The sequence below is a fragment of the Phodopus roborovskii genome, unplaced genomic scaffold (genome assembly GCF_943737965.1).
Source record: "Phodopus roborovskii unplaced genomic scaffold, PHOROB, whole genome shotgun sequence".
NCBI lineage: Eukaryota > Metazoa > Chordata > Mammalia > Rodentia > Cricetidae > Phodopus > Phodopus roborovskii.
Genome location: NW_026125192.1, coordinates 27,623 through 52,446, shown reverse-complemented (window position 1 = coordinate 52,446; position 24,824 = coordinate 27,623). Strand labels below are relative to the sequence as shown.

Sequence of the window (24,824 nt, the reverse complement as noted above, 5' to 3'; positions counted from 1 at the left end):
TCCCGAAGGATCGAACAGTGTTTCAGAGAGATGACAGAGGCTGGGCAGAGGCAGTGGGGAGGAAGAGGAGATGGATTTGAGAACTGAAGAATGCTCAGTTTATGTCTTGGCATCGCTATCTGAAACACTTTTCTATTTTGCACACATGTGCGTGTGTGTGAGCACGTGTGCGCATGCGCATGCGCGTGTGTAAAACCTGTCTACTAGTCACATCCAACCTCTTGACATTGTGACAAATGTCATCAACTAAGTTCACACACTGGAACTGTGAAATCAAGTAGTTACAAAGAAAAAAATCTCATAAATTGCAACACACATATTTTACACATACACACCTTAACACACACAACACACACTATGCTACATACAACACACATATATACCACACACAACACATACATACACCATACATAAACACACATAACACACACACATACACTACACACATATACCACACACATTACACACACACACTTCATAATGTCATATTGTTTTCAGTATCTTTATGCATTAAGACTGCATTCATAGCTCCTGTGTCCTTGTAGCCCATGGGCCACAGGTTGGGCACACCTAATAAGCCTAGGACATAGGACATATTTAAAAAAAAATCTATCTTTGCAAACTTTTACCTCAGTGCTGTGTCTAAATCCCCACAATTTGTCAAAGTAAAATGCCCGCTGTTTCATTCAATAGCAAGCATGCTGGATGAAATATATATATGATGCATTTTGCATTGGCTGACAGGTTGCTGGAGTTTTTCCACACCAAAAAAAAAGGTGCAAGATTATTGATGAGAATTCAACATTCAAGAAAAATACCAAGAAAAGCAAAAAATATCAGGATATATATACATATATAAATATATATGTATATATACCCACACACACATTTTGATCTACTTCCTTTTAGTCTTTCAACATTTTAATGTGTGCATATATAATTATGTATAAGCATCTTTATATAGATATAGATATATATATTTATGTCTTCTATTACATCTATTGTAATAGTGCGTTCACACAAAGAATAAAAACGAGTGTTTAAAGACTACCCAATTTTGAATTCCGTCTATCACTATCGAGGTTAAGAATGGCTCGGAGGTTAAAGAGATCAATTCCTAGCAACCACATGGTGGTTCACAAAAATCTATAATGAGATCTGGTGCCCTTTCCTGGTGTGCAGGCAGACCACTTTATACATAGTAAATAAATAAATCTCCAAAAAGAAAGAAGGAAGGAAGGAAGGAAGGAAGGAAGGGACTCTCCACTGGCATCTGCCTTCCTACCTCCCTGAAGGCAGCCAAATGGAGGAGGGGCCTTAGCCTCACTAATCTCTATTGTCCTTTAGTTATAGCCGGGGGAAACATGGCTACATTAGCCAACTTCACACAGACACTGGAGGACATCTTCACAAAGATCTTTGTCACTTACATGGACAACTGGAGGCAGAACACAACAGCAGAGGAGCAGGCGCTTCAGGCCAAAGTCGACGCCGAGAACTTCTACTACGTCATCCTGTACCTCATGGTGATGATCGGCATGTTCTCCTTCATCGTGGTGGCCATCCTGGTGAGCACGGTGAAGTCAAAGCGGCAAGAGCATTCCCAGGACCCCTACCACCAGTACATCGTGGAGGATTGGCAGGAAAAGTACAAAAGTCAGATCTTGCATCTGGAAGAATCCAAGGCCACCATCCATGAGAACATGGGGGCCACAGGGTTCACAGCGTCACCCTGATAAATGACGGGCATACATCCGGCTATGAAAGGGTTGCCCCTGCCACCTAGCAAGTCAGTTCCTCTCTGAGCTGAAACCTTTCTCAGTGATGGCCTGGCTGACCAGTTGACACGTGACATCTCTATCTCAATGATTTTTACATGAGCCCATCGGAGTGATACTTTGTGTTGAAGATCTCCTTTTTACTTGCTGTGCAATGTAAATGCATTTTAAATCAGTTTCATTTATGAGAATAGATCCAAACCTGTAGCACAGGGCCTGGGCAGGGGCAGTGGGAATAGAAAGCTGAGATTTGCAAATCCTTTCACCTTCTCTCTCATGTGAAATATTAGTGTGAACGTAGCACATTCAATTTATGAATAAGTCAAACGTGTCATTCAGAAGCCAAGGTTTAAATCTATCACGGGCTTGCCGAGCTGACAGGTTAGCATTTACTTACTGACTCCATGGTGATAAATGGACAGAGGCATGGGGTTATTTTGCACACCCATAGTCCCAACCCTCAGGAAACTGAGGTGGAAGAAGCCAGCTCAGGTTCAAAGCCATTCCAGATCCATTGTATTGGAAGGTCAGTAACAATGCTTCTTGTTCTTAAAAACTGCTAAGTAGAGAGCATGGTGGCCCACACCTTTATCCCATCATTCAGAAGGCAGAGGCAGGCAGATCTCTGTGAGTTCAAGGCCAGCCTGGTCTACAGAGAGTTCCAGAACATTCAGAACTACAAAGAGAAACCCTGTCTTGAAACAACAAACAAACAAAAATTGATGAGTGGATGTCAAGTGTCCTTACCTACAGGAGATGTTGTATGTTAACCATTGCACAATGTGTATATGCTTCCAAATACCATGCCATGTGTGTGCATACAATGTAACCTATCATTAAAAAAATAAAATGGATATTTTGTACATGGGGTACAGCTTGCCAGAGGTGAAGGTCACCTTGGGGTTTCACCTGTACCCTTCACCTACAGATAAGAAAGCTGCAATCTATCAAGATTAGACTTTTTTCTTCATCAATTCAACCATGTGACATTTGTCTTCTTGGGTTAGCAGCCTGGGACCCGGGGCTGAAAGGAGGGTGAGCTCCCTGGAGCTGCAGCAGCTCACACGCCGGGGAAGCAGTCAGCTGGGCTCTAGACTGTGAGGAATCTTAACACAGGTCGGCAGGAAGTGGATACGGCCAGAGCAGAGCAATGGCAATCCCGACATAATTCTTGAAAGTGGAATGTACTTCACACCCCCATCTTTCTGCTGCCATGGCCAGGGCACAGCAATTCTGAGGTTTCGTGCCTCGGAGCATTGAGACATGACTCAAGGACACCCATTTCTGTTGCCCCAAGAGATGACCTGACTGGATAATTGGTAGAGGTTTACTTGAGTTCATGGTTCTAGAGGCTGGGAAGCCTGTCGGCATGGACACTGGCATCTGCTACATTCCTAGTGAAGCCTCACACTGCTTTGATTTGTGGCAGGAAGAGGAAGGCCCCGATGGCGTGTGCATAGGAGACGCCAGATACGACCTCTTTGCAACAGTGCATACCCTGGTGTTGATCAGTCCAGTGAGTAAAACTCTCTCCACCAAAGGCCATGCATTCCTTCAGGGGATCCTTCTCAGATGCCCCCACACCACAACATATTGGGGACCAAGTTTTAACATGAGTTTGGGTGACCACAAACCATAAAACCAACTACAATGTCTCTTTAGAGTCGCAGAAGGAGATATACACAAAGTATCTGCTTCCTACATCATTTTGCATTTAGCAACCCGAGGAACTAAACAGTGTTACAGAGAGGCATTCATAGTCCAAGACAAGACTTGTCAGGAGTGGCCTCCTCCCTCAGACTAGAAGCCATAACTCGGATGCACACTAACACCATCATGGTAGATGGCCTTGACCCAGAGATCCCGGCCTGGGGCTATATCTAGCCAGGGTTTCTATCCTGGCAACAGGCTTTTCATTTTTATCAGACTCTCGTCAAGGCCCTCTGAACCCTTCTTCCTAACTAGGCCCCAGCCGTGGCCAGTAAAAGCTGAGTACTCTTGGTACAAATTATTTCATCGACTTCATCGCCTAAAAAGCTTGATCAAACATTTTTTTTTTTTTTTTCTGTCAGCTCAAAGCTGAGTCCTTGGAGTTATCCCAGCCCCTTAAAGAACCTGCCTGAGAAAAATACACCAACAACCAGGTGACCGGACTACACAATCCAGTCACAATAGGCAGAGAGGCTACTGGCTTCTCCTGGCAACTACAGATCCTCTCTTTTCCTGTTCTTCTACCATCTTAGAAATGCAAACACCGAGACACTGCAAGAATAATCCTTCTAGCATCTAGAAATATCTCTTTGAAATGCAAACATTAAGGCTCCACTGGATATGAGCTTTGCAGGTCTGTCTGAGTCACATATGGAGAATTTTTTTTTCTCCTTCAGAGCACAGATCACATGGACTCTCCCGTTCCTACCGTCTGTAAATTTCCACTTGGTTTATCTGCCACCCAGGAAAATATATCGGTGACTAAATTGAATATTTCATCATTAAGCATATTTTATCAACAACGCTGGAAAGTATAGTTATAACTTGGATTGTAGTCAGTGGATAATATTTGGTGGGAACAGGAGAAATGCTACGTCTTTATGTAGTAGTTAATATGGTCAACTCGACAGGGTTGAGACAAGCCTCTGGGTTTGTCTGTGGTAATTGTCTAGATAGGGTTAAATGACAGGGAGAGACATACTCTAAATCCCTGGGCTGGGTTGCCGGATGGACTAAAAAGGAGAAGACCAAATGTGCACAAAACTCCATCACTCTGTGCTTCCCCGCTGTGCACTCTCTGGCCAGCCTAGACAACCCTCCCCCTTCCCTAAGTGGCTTTTGTAACAGTGCAGGCAACTAACACATTGGACATGCATGCTGGGTGTCCGGTTGTCCATTCATTTATTCCAGCCTCCAAAGCGAGGCTTTTCAAATGAAAATACCCATTCAAACAGCTGGGGTTTTTGTTTGTTTGTTTATAAATCCATCCCTTTTAGAGTTCTTTCTGCTTAGCCTGCAGGTTCAGCACAGCAGATTCGAAGCTCTCTCAAACGGAGCTGGGCTGACCTGACTCTGGCTGCACCACCTACGGTGAGCCCTAATTCTGCCACAGGCTAGCTTACCTCTGAACAAAGTATTCTCTGTGCTTCCGTTTCGTCCTTGTGAAATGGTTATAATCATAGTGTGTCCTTTATAGGCCTCATAGATTTAAATTATGCAACAGTCTCGAAACGCTTACAACAAAGGTTTATTTGTTACTTTCTCTGAAAACAAAACGAAACAAAAAACTTCCTTTGTTGGCACAACCAAGTGTGCTTTTGCACGCTAGCACGGTCTACTCGTCTCCACAAAGAAACATAATGAGATCTGAAGCTAGATTTCTTGGGTTCAAATATCCACCCTGCCGCTGCAGTTTGTGGGACGCCTACTGCCAGCGCAGGCATCGGCTTTCCCCTCCACGAGAGAGGAGTTGAGGAGTGAGCACTTCCCCTCTCCACAGCCTTGTCCAGCCGGGGCTGTTCTGTGTGAGCCTCCCCACCCAGCACGGGTTAACCCAGGAACCCGGGTTAAAAAATAAATAAAGCAGAGACATCCTTCAGTTATCCCAGAGGACGATGCATCCATGTTGTCCCCATGGAGGAATGCTAAGTCTGGAGAAAAGAACACTCTGGGAACCTTCCACTGTCCTCAGCTGTGGAGACCAGCGAGTCGACATCCAGAGAATGCAGCCAGCATCAGAGCTGTGGCGCACCCTTAGGGGTCCGGTTTGCATTTCTGCAATAGCCTCATTACCCTGGACATTTTGCCCGATGCCCTGGCGCCTGCGCTAGGAGATACAGGTGCCTGGTCCCGGCTAAGGGGATCAACCTGCGCAGCTGACTGCAGCCTACACCCACTGCGCCTGCGCATCAAGCGGTGACCTTCACGACGGCGCTTGCGTAGGGAGGAGCGGTGCGTTTCGGGACTTGTAGTTTTCCCGACGGGGTTGTGGGAGTCGTGGTTTGTCAGCACCCGGCCGGGAGGCTCCGCCGCCTTGAGTTGTAAGTGTGTGATTGACGCTTGGGGCGCTGGGGAACCCTCGCCACCCCGTGTGTGTGCTTCTCCCGCATGACACTTTGCTGGCCGCGGCCACGCAGCGCACGGGGACATTCTGGTCGCCTTGCTCTGGGGACGAAGGGAGGGAGAGGAGGCGGTAACTCCGGGCCCTGGAGCGAGGGCTGCAGCTCGAGTGTGTTGGGGTTGGGGGCCCGGCTGGAGAGCAAAGCCCCGCTTGATCCTGCGGTGCATAGGGTCCCTAGGAGCGCGGGCGCCAAAGTCGTCCAAATGGGGCGTGTAGTTCCAGCGAGTGGCTCTGGTTTCTCGGAGGATCCCCAAAGTACTGAGCGTTATGGTTTGGGCTGCGCGGACGGGTGGGTCTGGATTTCGTGAAAACCGAGCCCTGCGTGCGCTTAGCGGGCTAAGTGGGGCCCAAGCGTCACCGCAACCGGAACCCACCCGCACTGTAACTATAAAGTTGGGTGAGGAGTTACAGAGAGAGGAGTCGAGACTGGCAGTGAGACCAGCTCCAGAGAGTGCCCGCGGCTGCTCGGGCGGGCTGTACGCTCAGATGGGTGCACCCTTGACTTCCTGCGGCCTGCCAAGAAGCCAGGGGAGCTCGGAGCCATATATTGCCCGTGTTGTTTTAACTGGCCTGACCATAATGAGCGCATGCATTTTTTTTTGTTCCTGAAGAGGGAAACAAAACTGGCAAAGGAGATAAGAGAGATTTTCGATAAAGAGTAAAACTACTAGCAGTTTTCTCCAGACCACGTTGTTATTGTCGAGGTTAAGCGTGGGTACCCGTGTTTCATTTATTTTAATGCCCCCAGCTGTCCCCACCGCGGGGGGGGGGTTCGTTTCATCCCTCCCAGGCCAGCTGCCTCTTGTTTCTGGGCGGGATCAGGAGTACGGGATATCAGAGCGGACTGCTCACTGTTGCATTTCCCGAGGGCCTGCAAGCTGCCCTGAAAGCGTCTGCTTTGGCGCGTGTAATCTAAAGAAGCAGTGGGTGGAAACCAGCAGGGCCCATCTGGGGTCGTTTGCCTTCTTCTATTCACCCAACCCACTCTGAGCATTGCATAGTTCCTTTTTCTTTTACTTCTCCCTCTTTTATTCCTCCTCCCCTCTTCCCCCTTCTTGGGCAGCACCCCTGTATCTGAGACTGCGAGAGTTGCATCCACTTCCCAAATGCTAGGTCTAGAGGGGCATGCACTGTGCCTGGGTTATGAGTTACTTGGGGTTGAAGCTAGAGCTGTGTGCACACCAGGTCAGCACACCTGACCTGAGGGAGGGAGGGAGGGGCCAGGAGAGAGAGGAAGAGAAAGGGAGGAGGGGGAAGACAGGCTGAGTCTTACCAACCCTGTTTCCTTCTCGGAGGCCTTGACTTTTAACCCTATGGTTGCCTGTGACATACATTCCTGAGTGGGAGACTCACTCTTTGGACCCTAGGGTATTACAAATAAGAGGCGCAGGAGGTTAATAGCTTTCCCAGATCGAATGCCCAGCCATTAGTGCCACCTGGAGTAGAGTCCCGACCTCCTCCTTTATTACCCTACCCTGGCTGTCCTGTGCTGACTACCGCCCGCCCTGGCGTGGCTTGTTATCTGGTTAGCAGAGGAGGGAGATTATTGAAGCAGCAATGCTTGACATTGATGTAGTAGTGATTTCTGTGTGCTGTACGTGGTTCCTAGTGATGGCTGGCCAACTTCTGAAGGAGAATTTGAGGTGAAGAAGGGTTTGAGAGGTCAACTACCTGACCAAGGTCACATTGCTCCTAAATGTAATATGTTTGCCAGACTTCAGGACCCCCGGGGATTATTTTCACTTACTTGCTATTATAAGCTTCTTGGGCCTATTTGTTTCCCTTGACCTAAGCCTGTGTATATCAATTCACACAGGCAATTTGTGGAAACAGTTAAATCACTGGCTATATATGTATACAACTCAGTTAAGACAGTTATAAAACTAAAATGGAAAAGAACTTCAATATCTTGTCTTAATATGCAGCATGGCTAACCCCTGAAATGACTAGAGATTCAAAGTATAGATTCTGGCAGCAGGTTGTAACATGCAGAGGGCCCATGCTTTCATTGTAGGTCAGACTCTGCTGCTGCTTAGCGGTGAATGCATGGAGGCAGTGGACGCCTTTAGACACTGCAATCACATTTGAACAGAGCTCTGAATTAAGCTCTTATTGGTTTATCTGACTTTGCACAAGCCAAGGGAAAAACTTGGTTATCTGGTGCCAATAGCCAGCTGGTTTTCAAGTTCTATAACCTTGAATAGATTGAGCTCTGAATTTTATATGTTAGATACTTTTGTAATTGAAAAAAATTTTTTTTTCTAACCCATCTCCCATGATGTTTACCCTAAGGAAGCCTGTTGGAAAGGCCTGTGAAATTTTCCCGTTGCTTTTCTAATTCTGATTGTACGTTCATGTGAATACAAGTACCCCTGCCCCATGATTTTGAAGCTTTCTGCCTGTGTCTAGGTGGCTTGGTGAGGCTAGAGCCCCGGACTGGTTCAGATTCCAGTCACAGCCTGAAGAGCCTGCGTGCATTACTTAAACCTCATTTCCTCCCCCTTTGAAGTAAAGGTTGTAACGTGGAGACCAGTTGACATTAGCCCAGGCTGGCGCAGCAGAGCTTTGCTATAGAGTCAAGTTCAGAATAGTAGGGGCCATCTGGCTGACACAGTGCTCGGGCTCTTGGTCAGATCTCAAGGGCTGTGGGGCAGTTGTCATGTCCTAAGATGACAGACACACAGCCGAGAATGGCTGTTCTCTGGCTCTCTGCGATGTCTTTTGCTCTAGGCCTCTTCCCTTTTAGAAGGGTTTTCATGTGTAAATTAGCTGCTCTTTAGGACAGATCTTTACTCTTTGTTTATTAGCTTCCCTACAGATAATCCTTTTCATTTCTTTTTGGTTCTTCTGAGACAGGGTTTCTCTGTGTAGCTTTGGAGCCTGTCTTGAACCAGGCTGGCCTCGGACTCACAGAGATCCTCCTGCCTCTGCCTTACTAGTGCTGGAATTAAAGGTGTGTGACGCCACTACCCGGCTTTTTTTTTTTTTTTTTTTTTTTTTTTTTTAAGCCAGGATGAGCACAGACAACTCAAAAGGACCTTCATCCCTAAACTGGCTTGACTTTGAGTCAGGAGGTGGGGAGGGGACATTTGTGAGTGTGGGTGTTGGGTGCACAGAGGAATGGGAAGGGGACAGATGTCTCAGGAGCAGCTTTGTGTAAGGAGCTGTGCATGGAGAGCCACCAGAGAGAGCCGGGTCACCTCCGCAGCCCTTGCTTTCTGCTCACACCCGTCTCTGTCAGAGACATGGCTCCCTGATGTGGTTGCTTCTGGAAGCTCCACACTCACCTGTTCCTTTCTCCCTCTCCTTTCCCAGATCAGAACGCCCAGCTCGTTGGACCTGGCCTTCTAGCTGCCTCTCAGACTTGTGCCTACAGGTTGCCCTGGTCAGAAGTGAACTCACAGCTGGGTGGACATGAACTGGAAGGTGAGGCTAGCTTTAACATTTATAGTTTGTGTTTTGTTTTTGTCTTTCTTTCTGCGGATGTCAGGCACATCAGTGGGACACCTGGGTTGATTAGCTGGGGTCCTTTTTATAGTTCATGGGGTCTGGAAGTTCCAGCCTTGCCGTGGACCATGGTGGGGATGACAGGTGGCTCGGGCAGAGAATAGACGTGGGTAAGATTTATCGCTCCTGGAACCGGTAAGCAAGGTGGAGGAAGAGACCAGAGCCACGCAGCAGACATACTTCAGTGACCTGGAGACCTCCCCTAAGGCCTCTCCCCTGAGGAAGGCTCACTACACTTCACCGTAGCACAGGGAACACGCCTTTAACATATGATACAAACCACAGCGTTCATGATTGTCAAAAGATTAACAGTGCTGTATCAGATCTAATGTTAATTAGCTCCGTCCTTCAGTAATTTCATGTGCGTGCATAATGCACACACTCTGTCATCTCTTCCCAATCCCGTGGCTTCCCTTCTTCCCAGGCCCGTTTGTCATACCCATGTCTGTTTCTTGTTTTGTGGCTGAGTTCAAACCAGGGCTGTCTGTCACCATGGGTTTGGAGCCTGAGTTTCTCTAATGTAGATGTGATGGGTAATGTTCGTGCCTCTCAAATGTATGTTGCCTTTCTGAGGTCCTGTGATGGTATTTAGAGGTGGAGCCTGTGGGGTTGATTATGTTGGAAGAGTGAAACTCTCATGAATTCAACGGGTGCCTGTGGTGGCTGACCTCAGTTGTCAGCTTGGGAGACAGGCTGCTAGCTTGCCTGTGGGGATTATCTTGAGTAGTTGTGGTGGGAAGACCCGCTCGATCCCTGCCATTCCCTGCTCCGGGTCCTGGACTGGAGCTGACTACAAGCGTTCTTTGGTTCCTTGTTTTCTGCTTCCTGATTATGGACACAGTGTGAGCGACCAGGCAACTCAGGCCCCTGCTGTCATGACTCCGTCACCATAGGCACTCTACCCTGGCACAGTGAACCACAATAAGCCCTACCTTCTTTAATGTGCTCTTGTTAGGGTGTTTTGTCACAGCAACAGACAAGTAGCTAAAACAGTGACCCCTCTTTCTGCTGTGTGAGGATACTAGAAGTCTGTAGCACATCCCGGAAGAGCCCCCCCCCCCCCATTAGCACATGACCAGACTATACTTAATGTCAGACTGCAGCTTCCAGATATCCATTTATAACTGTGCTACACAAGCCTGAGATGGTGAAGACAGTGGATTGAGATCTTACTAAACAATCTGTACAAAACTCTGAATTTTCATTGGGTGTTGATGACACAGGCCTTTAGTCCCAGCACTCAGGAGGCAGAGGCAGGCAGATCTCTGTGAGTTCGAGGTCAGCCTGGTCTACAAAGCAAGTTCCAGGGCAGCCAGTGCCATACAGGAAAATCCTGTCTCAGAAAGCAAAACAAATAAACAAAAACTTCAGAGTTCATGGTTCTCTTCCATAATCTCTTACAGTAGTTTTGCCAAGGACATTGTTTTTAGTTTTTTTTCCCCCCTAGCCACATGTGAGTCTCTCAAAGCTTTCAACTTAGTGTTCATGGAAATCACTTTTGAAGTCATAAACCACCCATTGGGGCACCAGGCATACATTGAACTGATTGGAGACGAATGGAGAAGATTCCTATAAAGTGTTGGATTCAGCTGTGGGGGCAGAGGTTGAGGGCAGGCAGAGCACAGCATGCTGGCTGGCAGCATTGGGCTGGCTGTGGGCAGTGGCATCCTCAGGGAAAGGACAAGATTCATTTAAATGCTTGAAACCCTAGAGGTAAGGTGGAGGTTGCTTAGCCAGGCTGGTGCACACCTGCAATCCCTGTAGGCTAGCGGTAGACATAGAAGGATTGTGAGTTCAGGGCCAGCCTTAACTACATTGGGAGGGTGCAGATAGGCAGATCCTAGGGGGCTTGCTGGCCAGCCAGTCTAGCCAAAACTGAGCTGAGCTCCATGTTCAGTAAAGAGTAAAAAAAAAATCATCATGCACACACAAGCAAATGTACTGGCACATGCAACACACACACACACAGAGCACACACAAACACACACACACACCACACACACACACAGAGCACACACACACACCACACACACCACACACATACCCCCCCACACACACACAGTACACAGCACACACCACACACACAGCACACACCACACACACAGCACACACCACATACACACACCACACACAAACACACACAGTACACAGCACACACCACACAGCACACACCACACACACACCACACACCCCCACACACACAGCACACCCCACACTCACAGCACACCACACATACACACACAGCACACACACACAACACACACACAGCACACAACACACACACACACACAGAGTTACTCTCACCCACCCAGCAGTAGTCATTCTCCTGCAGGTCTGCATGTTTTGAAAAATAAAAGATGAAAGAAAGTCAGAGGGAAACAGACCAGCTGGAAGGGCAGGAAAAGGGCATGCTCCTTAGCCCTTCAGTGCCCTCTGTTGGCATTGGTTGGCATTGCCCTCCCTCCCTCTCAGCCTGGAAAGTCTCTTTAGTGCCTATGAAAATGCAAATACACAATGAGGCCACTTAGCCTGCGCCTGTTAGTTGGATTTCCTTCTCAGTTTATTTTCTAACTTCCTGTAGAGATAACATGTTCCTGCCCTTGCTTGTGTCTTAGAGAACCATGGGCTGTGATGTGGGCTCCATCTTAGCAGGACTGCCAGGTATATCCATAGAGATAAGACAATCTTGTTCAGATCGAGCCGGTGTCAGCTAGCCCAGAGCAGCCTGGTGAACTGAGGGAGGTTTATGTGGCAATGCCGTACATTCACAGCCACCCTTGGAATGGGAACCTTCAGAAACGACACCTAACAGGTTTGGAAGTGAGGGAAGTTAGCCAGTAGGGCTCAGGAGGAACCACGTGACAGGCACATCAACAGCCTAAGCCCTTCCTGTTATCAGGGTCAGTGTCCATCACTGTCCTTTGTACTGTCATCTTCATGATGCTTCATTGCACCTAAGCTGTTTGACTCTACTCTTAGGTGGCTTAATGGTTAGAAGTGGAAATAGTTATTCACATACTTGGCACTTTCAATATTTAGCTTCACCCTGCCCATGGGATTCATATAGTATTCTATCACAAGACAACTCTCCTCAAAGATCATTAGATAGCCATGCCGAATGATTAAATAGCTTCCAGGGTATTGAATCCGGTTGAGTTGTCCCTGACTTGCGTGACTTAATTGTAAAATTGATTTTGGTAGGGGGTGTGGTATGTGTTACCAGGAAATAAGGGGTGATGGATAGTAGGGCCTGGGTTGAGGTCCCCTTACCTGTTAGTGGCCTCCTCATAGTTTATTTCTTATCTATTCAGTCAGAGCTGTCTGTCCCCTCATAGGGCTGGAGTGTGGGCAAAAGGAGAAACACAGAAGATTCTTAGGGTACAGGAACTTTCCCAAATACAGCAACCGAAGCTGTATCTGCTAAATGTAAAATCCACAACCACGGGTGAATCACAAAATTCACATAAATTGGATAAATTGGAATCAGGAGTGGGAGACTGGTTCAGTCTAACCCTGGCCCTCTCTCTGGCCCCTTAGACTAGCTTTCTGAACAGCCTAGGTCTGCCTACCAAGGGCTGGTGTCACCCATAGTGAGCTGAGCCCTCCAATGTCAATTAATAATCAGACAATCCCCACAGACATGCCCACAGGCAAGTCTGGTCCAGGCAACTCCTCCAATCTAGGCTTTCCTCTCAGATGACTCTAAGTTATATCAAATTGTAAGTTAAGCTAACTAGGACACCAGTGTGGCCCAAGCTCTAGCCTGTTTGAAACATTGTATAAGCTAAGGCACCTGTGTGACCCAAGCACCTGGCCTCTGAAACACTGTAGCTAAGACACCAATGTGACCCAAACACCTAGCCTCTGTTTGAAACATTGTAGCTAAGCTAAACCACCAGTGTGACCCAAGCACCTGGCCTCTGTTTGAAACATTGTAGCTACGCTAACTAAGATACCAGTGTAGCCGTGTCTAGCCTCTGTTTGAAACATTGTAGCTAAGCTAAAACACCTGGCCTCTGTTCGAAACATTGTAGTTTCTCAGTAACATTTGAGGAATGAAGGAGTCCGATTGAGACTCACCAGTGACTGCGGGAGCAATCAGCATGTGTCTTTCTCCCTTGAGGTTCTTGAACACGTGCCCCTGCTGCTGTATATCTTGGCAGCAAAAACCCTGATCCTTTGCCTGGCCTTTGCGGGAGTGAAAATGTACCAAAGGAAAAGCCTGGAAGCCAAACTGCAAGCCGAAAAGAAGCAGCCATCAGAGAAGAAAGAGACCTGAAGGGACATCAGAGGTACTGGCCTTTGTAAACGAGACCATCCAGAGGGCTGTCGTGCCCAACAAGGGTGTGGTACCCTGAGATCTCTGAATCGTTGATCTGAGTGGCTTCGAGAGGACGCATGGGCCCCAGAGCCAGGGTTCAAAGCCCAACCCTCTGCCCCACTCCTGACCACTAATTCACAGAGCATCAGTCCTCAGTTGTGCTTAATGGCTGTGTGTGTAAGAGTCTTATCAGTTGCAGACTTGTGTTCTGAGAAGCCCAGTACTAAAAGCTGCAAACAGTGATGCATGAGTCTGTTAACATGCCTGGTGGAGGAACAGATGGAGATGCTCAGGTCCTAGGACTCCTGTTAACTTTCAGGATGAGGTCTGACTCTCTTGTGGCAAATAATTCCCTTCCCCGTCCATCCACAATCTAGCCAAACCTCATTTACCCCCTCTCTAGTTCACTTCCACAGTGGAGACCCAGTGCTCCTAACAGCTCCTCCCCAGGCTTGGGGCCTGTGCATTGCTCTAGCTGGTGTCTCTCAGTGTGCTTGGGATGGGGTGGGAGGGCTCCAGAGCATGCTAAGGTGTCTCGGGACTCAAGGTTCCTGGGGGCTGTTCTTAAAGCCTTGTCAGAGAGATACCATGATGGTTGTCTCTCCTGCATGAATCTGTTTCTTCACTGACAAAGCTGGAACCTGGGCCTCTCAGAATTCAGATATGGTGAGCAGGGATTCTGGATTCTAGATTCCAGTTCCAGAATCCAGCTGCAGAGCAGAATTTCCTGCACGGCTGAGCATTTCCTACACCCCTGCACGTACGTACACAGCTGCATGGATGCTGTGTTGCTTGTTGAGAAAACAGCGTCCCAGACTTCCACCACAGGAGGCCACGATGTCCCTGTTCCATCTGGGCAGTCCTTCTCTGGAAACCCACCGGGGGACTCTTAGTGTGCTCAGCTCCAGGTCGCTGTGGGAACCGGCTGCACAGCACTGCCCACCCGACACCATGCTTCTGAAAGCAGGCGTTCCCCGGGTGGTTGGGAGTAAAGCAGGCAAGACGGGGGGCACCGAGGAGTAACTTGGGGGCTAGGCAATTTTACTATGCATTTCCTGAAAACTCTCTGAGGTAACATCAGACGGAAAGAACAGTGGAGAGGAGAGCTGGGAATTGAACTTACTTACCCACAATCTGTGTCATCCCCCAGCTGTACGAAAATGAGACCAGGGGAGCATTACAGTCCTGCCACTAAGGCTGTCACCACTCGAGGGTGCTCAGGGAGTGCAGACTTGCAGGCAGAAGAAGCCACTGCATGGAACCTTGCCATTCAGAAACTGTCCTAATGACAGGAACGCAAAAATAACCAGGAGGTGCTTGGCTTCAACACTAGTTGGAGGAGAGGGAGTGGCCAGCATTTTAAAACACCGAGGGACGATAGCGTTAGGTGAAGTGTTGGTTGGATTTGTGTTGCAGACGGAGCCATGGTTCTGGTTAGCTCTCAGATGGGAAGATAGGCTGTGACGTCGGTGCCCACTTTTAAAGTCCCACTTTTCCATTGAGCCAGCGCCGGAGCATGGTGTGCACACATAGAACTGACCCGTAGATGGCCTCTCTCAGGCTAGCAGCTTGTCACAGGGAAATGGCCTTTCTCTCAGTCCAGCGGCTTGTCCAGAGCCTGCTTTAAAGACAAGAATCTGATTAGCAGGTCAGGCAGAGTGGCCTCCACCGGAGCTGGGATGCTTGGGCATTGAGGCTGGCCATGCAAAGCGTCGCTGCTGTATCCAGCGCCTCCTTCATTGCTGTGGTCTCCCTTCCTTTCTAGATTTTTCTATTTAAATGTCAGCTTGGGTGGACTCCAGCAGAGAAGAGAGAAGAGAGGCCTATCAATTACCCGATGTCAGCGAGTACACTTGCAGCTGAGACCTTTAATTTAAATGATTAACAGCGTGACTTTTTTATGTTTTTGGAAGAACTAGTATTTTGTTACTGAAATAAAATACATTTCCTAAAAAGGCTGTCTGCATTCTCTCCCCCCTCCATCCCCCCTTCACTTCCTCTTTCTGTCCTCCCACTTCCCCCTGGCACACGCTGGTTGTGGAGTTGTGATAGCAAATCTTGGGTGTATGTGCACGCATGCCCAGGTCGAGGGCAGCGTTGCTGAGGGTCCTCAGCAACAGCAGCCTCAGTCAGCTTGTCCCCACTCACCACCATGCTCCTTCCGGTGCAGCTTATTCCCATGGTGACTGTGTGTACCATCAGAGAAGCTGTGTGCTTGTCTATGACAGAACCATGAGAGGGGACCCTTGTGCTGGTCTGAGAGGGTCCCTATGGTCGGGGATAGCAGGGTGAGAGCCACGTAATGTCACAGCAGCTCACAGTCTAGAAAGAGCTACTTCATGGAGGCATGCTGACTTGCACCTGTAAGCCTAGAATTGGGAGGCGGGAGTAGGAGGATTGCAAACAGAGGCTAGCCTGTGCTACATAGTGACTTCTTGACGGATTCGATGCTTTCCCATCTGAGAAGACAATGGTGAGCTCCTTCACTCAGCGCCTAACAGACTGGGGTCTCAAGGGTTAGTTCTCTCACCTCAAGGCACCCAAGTGGGTGGAGGGAAGGGGAACAGGAACCAGCCCTGGTGTGCAGGGAAGTGCTGGCTGCTGGTATAGAAAGTTTACAGGAGCGCGTGACATTCTGCCACTCTGCCCACCAAGATAGAACATGGACAGTAAGGGAATTGCATATTCTTTTAATTTTTTACTAAGCTTGCTGAATTGTCCTAGCCACCGCAGAAACCAGGAAAGAATTATCAGCACCAGGGATCCAAGTACAGGATGACCCTCAGTTCACAGGGGTAGATGTCAAAACAGGCAACAGGGTTTGTTCCCTGAGAGTGCGGGAGGGTGCCCCAGCCGCCACCTCTTCTCTGACCCACCCATTCTGGCCTGGGGCTATCCCGGGGCATAGATGAGCAGAGTCACAAAGTTTTAGGTTCTGTGGCCATGCCTAGATGGAGCTTACATCCTGATCCACAGCCAACTTCATGCCTTGGTCATGCTTCCCTGTAGCTGCCAGGTGGACCCACTCCATTTCAAACCTCTCACTCTGTAGAGTAAGGGCATAGCCAGCTCCCAGCATGCCTGGCTTGACTCAGGGCCCTGAGGACCACCTCCCACGCACACCCATCTACATTCAGGAGAGAGGTCCCCACTTCAACCAGAGAGCCCAAGTCTGCCTGACCAGGAGGTTATTTATTTGTAACTCACCTTCCTGGGTGTTGGGATTTAAAGTTTACCCTTTGACTTTGCAGAACCCATGGCTGTCTTCTTGGAGCATTCCACAGACGATGACCTAGGGTTGGGCTTAACCACTGACCATACCCATTACTTTTCTGTGAACAATATAGTTTATGTTGTCCCCCCCCTCTGTACTCTTCTGCCACTAGGGGGCAGATAATCAATCACTCACTACCCACGTTGATCCTATTGCATTTGAAAATGAAGCCTGGGGGTCCTTAGCTGTACTTTAAATAGTTGGTTCGGAAGCAATGTCTGGAAGTTGGTGGGCAGGCAGGATGGTGCAGCCTACGGCCAGCTGGGCCATAACTGAGAAGGCACAGTTAGAAAATAGCTGACGTGACAAAGAACTTGCTCTCCCTGTGAGACATCCTGTGTGTTCCCTGGGCGGATCTCTGTTAACCTCGCATGCATCCCTGATCTGCCTTCTCGGCTAAGCTGACAAAGAGGCGCAAAAAAGAGGAGAGAGGCTGTCAGAGGGAACAGCAAGGGAGACAAACCAACCAGGCCAGAGAACCCTGCTCTCCACATGTCCCACAGTGTGGTCGGTGGCCAGCAGCTCCAATCATGCACCCACATGAGGACATTTGTCCCTTACTGCGACCTTAGGAAAAAAATGGTTAAGTAGCTTCACACACCCTGGTTTAGGAAGCAGAGATGGTTGCAATGCGTTTCAGAGGGCACGGGACCCTGGTCTGCGCAAGTTCCATGGAAGGAAACAGATACTCAATGACTGGTTCCTAAGGGTTTGCGCGTGCCTAGCCCTCATGGTTTCGTTCTGTGGGTGTTCCAGAGTTTTCTCAGCACAGGATCAGTGCCAAGCTTCAGGATACCGTGATGGGAGGTCTTGAGACATGAGTGTGGGGGAGAGCCCTCTCTCTGCTTCCAGACTTGCTGCCTGCCATTTTAGCTCTAGTTTCAGTGAAAGACCCTGCCTCAGAGGAGCAGGCAGAGAGTGATAGAGCAAGTCATCCGGTGCCCTCCTTCCTCTATGCATGTGCAGGCGTGTAAATCCGCACATACACACGTGCACACACACCACATTCACACACATACTCACACAAGGGTGGATGAGATGGGCTGCGGAGGCTCAACTGCAGAGTACTGGCTTAAGGCTCTGGGTCCCAACCCTAGCACTGCAAATAGTAAATTTCAGAGAGAGAAAAGCTCTGCATCTGCCCTTTCTCCTTTGCCTGCTGGAATGCTAATGCAGTGGCTCGCTCCTCGGCCATTTTGAACGACGACGACGAGGTAACTTTGAGGCTCAAACCAGGTCTAAGATAATGGAGATGTGACAGAGTCCATGCGGGTGTCATGGCAGCCAGGGGAAAAGTCTGCAAAGAAGTAAGAACGAAACACCGTTCAGCCTGACTTAACCTGGACCAAACTTCAGGAGTCGGATGCCAGGCAGTTTATTGCCAGCACATTTAAGCAATAGAATTTGGGGAAAGGTTTCCAGGCAACAAGCATTCCCATTCCAGGGTTCCAGAAAATAACCATTACAATCCCAGGTGCACAATTAAGTTTATGGTGTGAACACCAGGGTCTATAGTGTAAGGGCCCAGGGTGTCATCCCTGACAGGAATAGCATAGAGGTCGGCAGGTTATAACGTGTCTGTGATGTCCCCCCCAGGAGCTAACGATAAAAGTCTGGGGAGGGAAGAGTCTGGGGTAAACACCCTGGGAGATTTGGATGAGGTCTGCCTCTACAAATAGCGAAGGTCACCAGGCTATTAGTGGCCTCCACTCCCAGCTCTCTGGGCAGAATGCAGATATGCTATCTCCTCCATTGAAGAGACTACCCTGTGTATTTAGCATCCCTGTTTCCCTTGATCTGTGGGTAAAAAGACCTTTGTGTTTCCAACACAGCTAGGATGCTGGGTCCTGGTGCCTGAGGGCCATTGTGTCCCCTGGACAGCCAGGCCCCCTTGGCACTTCTTACTTTGAGCAGGGAAGGGACTGCACCTGGCAGTCTGGTGACATCTCTGTGGATTCCTGGCCCAACCTAATGCCAGCTGGTGTGCAGGGCCATGGAGAGATGGGCACAGGGGCATCCCGGCAGCAAACCCGGATTCTGGTTTCTCATCTTCCCATCAGCCGCGGTGTGTGTCTAGCTGTCAGTCACCAATCCAGCCATGTCTGTGTTTATAAATGGGCCTAACAGTCATTGTCCTGGGCACAAAGGTTGTCTGAACCCAGCAAAACTGAATATGGAAAGAAAAGCTTCCATTTGCCGAAAGAAAATCTCACACATGGATGAAGTATACACTGCTTGTGGGACTGTCAACCTGGGTTAGGCCTCTAGAGCCAATAGGTAAAGATTCTATTTGTGGATTATGTTACTTACTTTTCTTACATGGGGGCGGAATGGGACTCTAAAGGAGGAAGGATGTACTTAGACTCAGGTATAGCCCAGGTAGGACGTGGTCCTGGTAGGGCATGGTAGGGCAGCTGCCATTTGGTGGCAGGAGCTTGCAGAAATGGCTGCATCAGCAAGGAAGAAAAGAAGGAAGGGAGGGAGGGAGGGAAGGAGGAAGAGAGGGATGGAGGAAGAGAGGGAGGGAGGTAAGGAGGGGGATTGGATGCAGAACAGGGGAAGGATGTAGCCCTTAAAGTTTTTCCTCCAATGACCCCCTTTTCTTGTTAGACCCATTTAGTAACCCATGCTTCGGGCATCATCGGTCGGGTCCAGCTGGCCTGTTCGGTTCATACCTGAGAGGGGGGTGGATTGAGGAAGGAAATGGGCAAGAGACAAGAGAGAGAGCCGGAAGGGCTCCTGGTGAGTACTAGGATCAGCCCCAAGTTTATTATTCAAAGTTCGTATATACCCCAATCAAGGGGGAGGGCAAAAGACTTCCTTAGCATGCTACAAAGAACAAACAAGCATAATTACCTTCTCAATACCCAAGACATTAAATAACCACACCCTGAACCAAATGTCCTGTTGTCAAGGTGAGACATCCATTAGCTACACTTTAGGGCAGACATCCTGTTGTCAAGGCAAGACACACAATAGTCACACCATAGGCCAAACATTCTGTGGATTTAGCCTTGGAGGAGCAATAATGGGCTCCGGTGGGGCCAATAGCCACGGCAGCAGGAAGGCCAGGGAGAGTGGGGTTGTCTGTCTGTCCGTCACCCCTCAGAAGAGACTACACTGCCAACACCACTCCACCAGGACTTGTGCCTGCAGTGATGTCCCTCAGCCCAGTGCTGTGTGTGCTGGCGTGTGCACTGGTGTGTGGGCCGATGTCTGATGTGTGCTCTGGTGTGTGTGTTGGTGTGTGTGCTGTTTGGCATGTGTGCTGCCATGTGGACTGGTATCCGGTGTGTGTGTTGGTGGGTGTGTGCTCTGGCGTGTGTGCTGGTGTGTGTAATGGTGTGTGTGTTGGTGTGTGCTCTGGCGCATACGCTGATGTGTGGACTGGTATCCGGTGTGTGTGTTGGTGGGTGTGTGCTCTGGCGCGTGTGCTGGTGTGTGGCGCTGTCCACTATTACCTTCCCTGGGCTCTTCCCAAGGACTCTGGGCTGTGTTCTCCAGCTTCACTGTCCCATCTCTGCACCTGTGATTCCCATAGCCATAACTGCCAGGGAACAGAGTTTGCTCCTCAAATAACAGAAAGGTCGTGAAGATGGAGACATTAGTTTAACTGCGATCACTTGCTTTGACCTCAGCCATGACACCAGCTTCATTCCGAGCTCTCAGTAAGGGCTAGGCATATGTGATGGTTTTGGCATGTGTGACTCCATTTTAAGGCCCTCAACCCATTCTCCTGATGACTGATTGGGCCTCTGGGAAGTAAAGCAGCTTACAAAAAGTCTCAAGATTCTCCCAGGGGCCCTGGTTCCCAAGGCTCTGACTCTCTACTTTAGTTCCTGTGTGTACCTTAAAAACACATTTCACAGTTGTGAATCTGGTGTTGCATAACCACAGTGCACACTAAGGTGCCCCGTTGAGGGCGCTGGTTATGCTGAACTCTCTCCTGCTTGCTCTTTGAATCACTAAGCAGAGCTCAAAGCAAGGGCCAAGCCCGCCGTATCGAATGGTTTCACTTCCAGATGAGAAACACTCCCACTCACTAAGCTTGGTCATCGAATGCCCAAAGGATATGCGATTGCTTATTCACTGTTTGTATTTGCTTTGTCCTGCAAACTCATGAGGTGTCTGCCTCCCCCTCAACTTTGTGTGGGAATACGTTTTTGTTGTGTGTGGTGTGTAGCTGATCCTGGGTGGTGCCGCGTTGACTTTCTTACAGGATGTAAGTGAGGGAAGTAACCAAGTGAAGCATGTAGATTGTGAGTACACGGCTGTCCGTGTGGCCTGACTGTGTTAGGAACTTTGCTCACCTCTCAGCTTCCTTATCCGTCAAAGGGAAGAGTAACAGCAGCTGCCTGGCAGGTCAGCTCAGTCATTAAGTGTGACGTGGTAAAAAAGAGGCATCGTGGGTAGTGACGTGGCAAATATGGCAGCGTGTGTAGGATGTGGTAAATGAGGCAGTGTACCAGTGCCTTGACTGTGAGCCCGCATCTTAATCTTAGCTCTGTGCACAGCAGCAGCTCAAACAGCTGCTCTGGGCTGCAGGTTTCCACATGGGTGAAATGTAGACAGTTATTCCTACATTGAAGCTGTTGTGGTGCCGATGAGTAACCGGCTCCTTTAGACACACACAATGCCTGGCAGGAGGGTTGGCACCAGAGCCCAAGGTTCTTACCCTGAAGCTGTCACCCACCTCCTGCTGTTTCCAGCACTTTCTCGCCTTATGACTCTGGGTGGTGTGAAGTCAATATAACCAAAGGGCGACCCCACACGCGGCCCCAAACTCAGGTGTGCTAGACTTGCCTCTGCACAGTGACAGCTGAAGAGACCGGGAGGCCTAAGTACTGGTCACACTAGCTGCTCTCAAGGAATTTAACCCTCAAAGCACTAGAGGAATGGCCACACAAGCGTGCTACACAGAGTTGGCTCCGCAGCTTGATTGCCGGAGAGAGATGCTGTATTTTAAGGAGCAGAATAAGGTACCAGTGGTTGCCGGGAGCTGCCTTCAGGTCCTGCTTCCTGGAGCCTGTGCTGCCTTATATGCAAGAGAGTCCTTGCATGTGTTAAGGGCGTTAGGCTGTGAGGAGAAGGTCAAATGGACTCTATAAGTATGAAGATGGGAGGTGTGACCCTGAGGAGAAGAAAGTGATGAGGCAGCTAGTCAAAGGTCGGGAGAGCCACCGGGAACTGCCAGGGGTTTGTGGCAGTCTTCCCTGGAGCCCCGAGCAGTGGGCCATGCTATTTATAGTTCGATTCCGACCAGGGGACCTGATGTCTGCCTCCCTGTGCCCAGGGAAGAATAAATTGTTCCTTGCAGCCACCAACTTTGCAGGCATTTGTTAGAGCAGTCACCGGAAGCTCGTCCGGCACGCTGTAGAAGTTGGATCTGCAACAAGTGGAACTTTGTAGGTCCCAAGTGTTAGCAGTTTGGGGTGTGACACCACCTAGATAAGATTCATGTATGTCAGGGTCCCCTTTTCCTCCGACTTGAAAAGATTGCTGAACCCACCACTTATGACGGAAGAACACCGGGCACCTCTTTCCATTCGACAACCTCCCTGATGGCACAGGAAGGCCCTAGGAAGAAGAAAAGCCAAGCCAAGCTAAGAATATGATAGGAGCCTGGATTCACAGCTTCGTCTGCTGGGAGACGGTGGAAATTCTCATAAGCTTTTTTTTTTTTTTTTTTTTTTTTTTTTTTAAACAGACTGTCTCTAGAGCATTTTTTTTGGGCAGGGGGGACTAGGCAAAACTGAACACAAAGAGCAGAGTTCTCAAGCCCCCTTGGCTCCTGCCTCGTGGCTTTCCGTATTCTTCCACACTGGTCATTATGCTCCTCAGAGTAATTACTTGTTGTAAAGTCATTGCTTGCGCGTACGCAGGGAAGAGTGGACTTTTGGGCAGGTGTCAGAGGGGACAGGCTCTTTCGGTAACAGACGCGCACCCACCCATCGCTCTGGCCCACAGCAGGCACCCTGAGTTTGAATAGGGTGTGGCACCAACCGCAGATGCTGAGCTCAGAGTCCTCAGATAAACCGTGGCAGCCTTGGACCCTCCTGACGGGTCTTTGCAGGTTGGGTATGTGTGTCCCATAGTGTCCCCAGTCATGCCACCATTAGACTGTGTGTGTCTCCCTGGCTTCCTTCCGAGGACCACCCACTTGCAGCACCGCCACCACCTCACAGAGGAATGGCGTCTACCAAAGATCATGTCTCCTGCTCATGGCAAGCTGGATCCTCCTAGATTATTTTGGCTGAAGATTATTGGCTTAGTACTTAATTTTGAGTGTTTTTATTTCTTAAGTAACTCTACACTTGTCTCTCTCTCTCTTTTTTCCTTAGACCTAACTTTTGACCATGCATCCTTTAACCCTGCTCCCTAACTGCTACAGTCCACTGGCTTTGAGTCTTCACTCCTGTCAACACGGTCCTTTAGGGTAGCCATCATAAGATGAGAGCCAAGACCCCCCGTAATTCTCAACAAGCTTTAATGGAACCTCTTAACAGCTGCAGGGCTTTGGCAGCCCCCAGGAACCTCTCAGTCCAGGCAGCGTTCCTGTGAGTCACCCCTGCAGTGTGGGCCAGAATCCAACTCCACAGTTAGCCATGAAGGCCACAGGGCCCGCTGCTTCGTGGAGGGGACACCCCCTAAGAAAATTTCCCAAGATAATAGTTTTCCCACCTCCGCACTTTGTTGGTTAGGGCCTTCCACTTGCTCAGGCTGACCTTTTCAATCCCTTTGCTGATTAAGTCACTGAAAAGTATATACTGGTAAGTGTAGACGTTGTCCACAGACTGTAGACAGAACTCTTTCCTGTTGTTGATGATAAACCATTTCATAGACGACCAGGCCGAGTCTAAGGGGTTCAGGTAGTTATACGGGGAGGGCAGAGAGATTAGTTCATGGCCATAGGACTTGGCCACTCCCGGGGAACACACGATGCTTGTTAAGTTAATGCTTGTCGGGACATAGCCCTGGGCCTCTCCGTCCTTGTCTACTTTTGGCTTCATCTCCTCTTGCTGCCTTCGCCCTTTGACCACGATGACACACTTCCCATAGGCCTTCTTTACGACGTCACAGAACTCAAAGAAGAGGCTGTCTTCCTGTTTGATACACAGGTCGTCCTTTAAGAACATCCGGTATTTCCAAGGCACCCACCCCTGGCTGCCTCCGGCATGCAGGATACACCAGGTGGGGGCGTGCACGTGATAGTTGTCACTGAAGTCTTCTCCGGTGACCAGAGTTTCCGGGATCTCGGTTTCCCCAAAATACACAGTCTTATACCCATCGTACTGCAGCATCCTCAGAGTGTTCAGATACTGCAGGCACTGCTGCTTCCTGATGCTGTCAAACTGAGCTCTGATAACGATGCTCTTCAGGAGGGAGTTTGTTAAGCGAGCCATGGGGACTCCCCAAGTGGCTCACATCTCCGCATCTGGGGAGGTCTGGAAGGAGGAGGACAATGACCTCATAAAGGGTCTTCCCACTGCCGTAGCTACACTTCACACGCAGAGCATCCTGGGTCTCATGCTCAGAACACTAACCACAGACGCTGCTGCCCTGCATCACTTTGGGGCAGGCGTTTTATGGTGGTCAAGTTTCTGGCTCCCCTCCGTTTGGATTATCATGTGCATCCATCCATTCCAAAGGTATTTATTGTGCCGTGTGCCAGGGGATAGCCATGATGTGTCCAGGGAGGCCGGGATGTGAGTGCTGTGTGCCCGTGGGCACATGCCACCTGCCTGTCTACCTTTACAGCTCTTTTCCCAGGTGACAAACAAGCTGCCTACCTGTCTCTCTGCCAAAACTGAGCTGACTCACTATTTTATTTGA

At 49.2% G+C, this 24,824-nt stretch overlaps 2 protein-coding genes and 1 long non-coding RNA gene across 3 annotated transcripts; 2 read left to right on the top strand and 1 right to left on the bottom strand.

Moving 5' to 3' along the window:
- Nucleotides 1–1,355: 1,355 nt before the first annotated feature.
- Nucleotides 1,356–1,920, top strand: LOC127226792 (potassium voltage-gated channel subfamily E member 2). Its single transcript, XM_051190932.1, has one exon. It carries the CDS (start codon nucleotides 1,365–1,367, stop codon nucleotides 1,734–1,736), a length of 372 nt encoding a protein of 123 aa, XP_051046889.1. The 5' UTR covers nucleotides 1,356–1,364; the 3' UTR covers nucleotides 1,737–1,920.
- Nucleotides 1,921–5,694: 3,774 nt separating this feature from the next.
- Nucleotides 5,695–15,492, top strand: LOC127226767 (uncharacterized). Its single transcript, XR_007834924.1, has 4 exons — nucleotides 5,695–5,809; nucleotides 9,205–9,315; nucleotides 13,560–13,688; nucleotides 15,483–15,492. It is a non-coding gene; the product is annotated as an uncharacterized LOC127226767 (long non-coding RNA).
- Nucleotides 15,493–23,573: 8,081 nt separating this feature from the next.
- On the bottom strand, nucleotides 23,574–24,394 carry LOC127226783 (uncharacterized protein C21orf140 homolog). The gene has a single exon (XM_051190919.1). It carries the CDS (start codon nucleotides 24,392–24,394, stop codon nucleotides 23,639–23,641), a length of 756 nt encoding a protein of 251 aa, XP_051046876.1. The 3' UTR covers nucleotides 23,574–23,638.
- Between the last annotated feature and the right edge of the window lie 430 nt (nucleotides 24,395–24,824).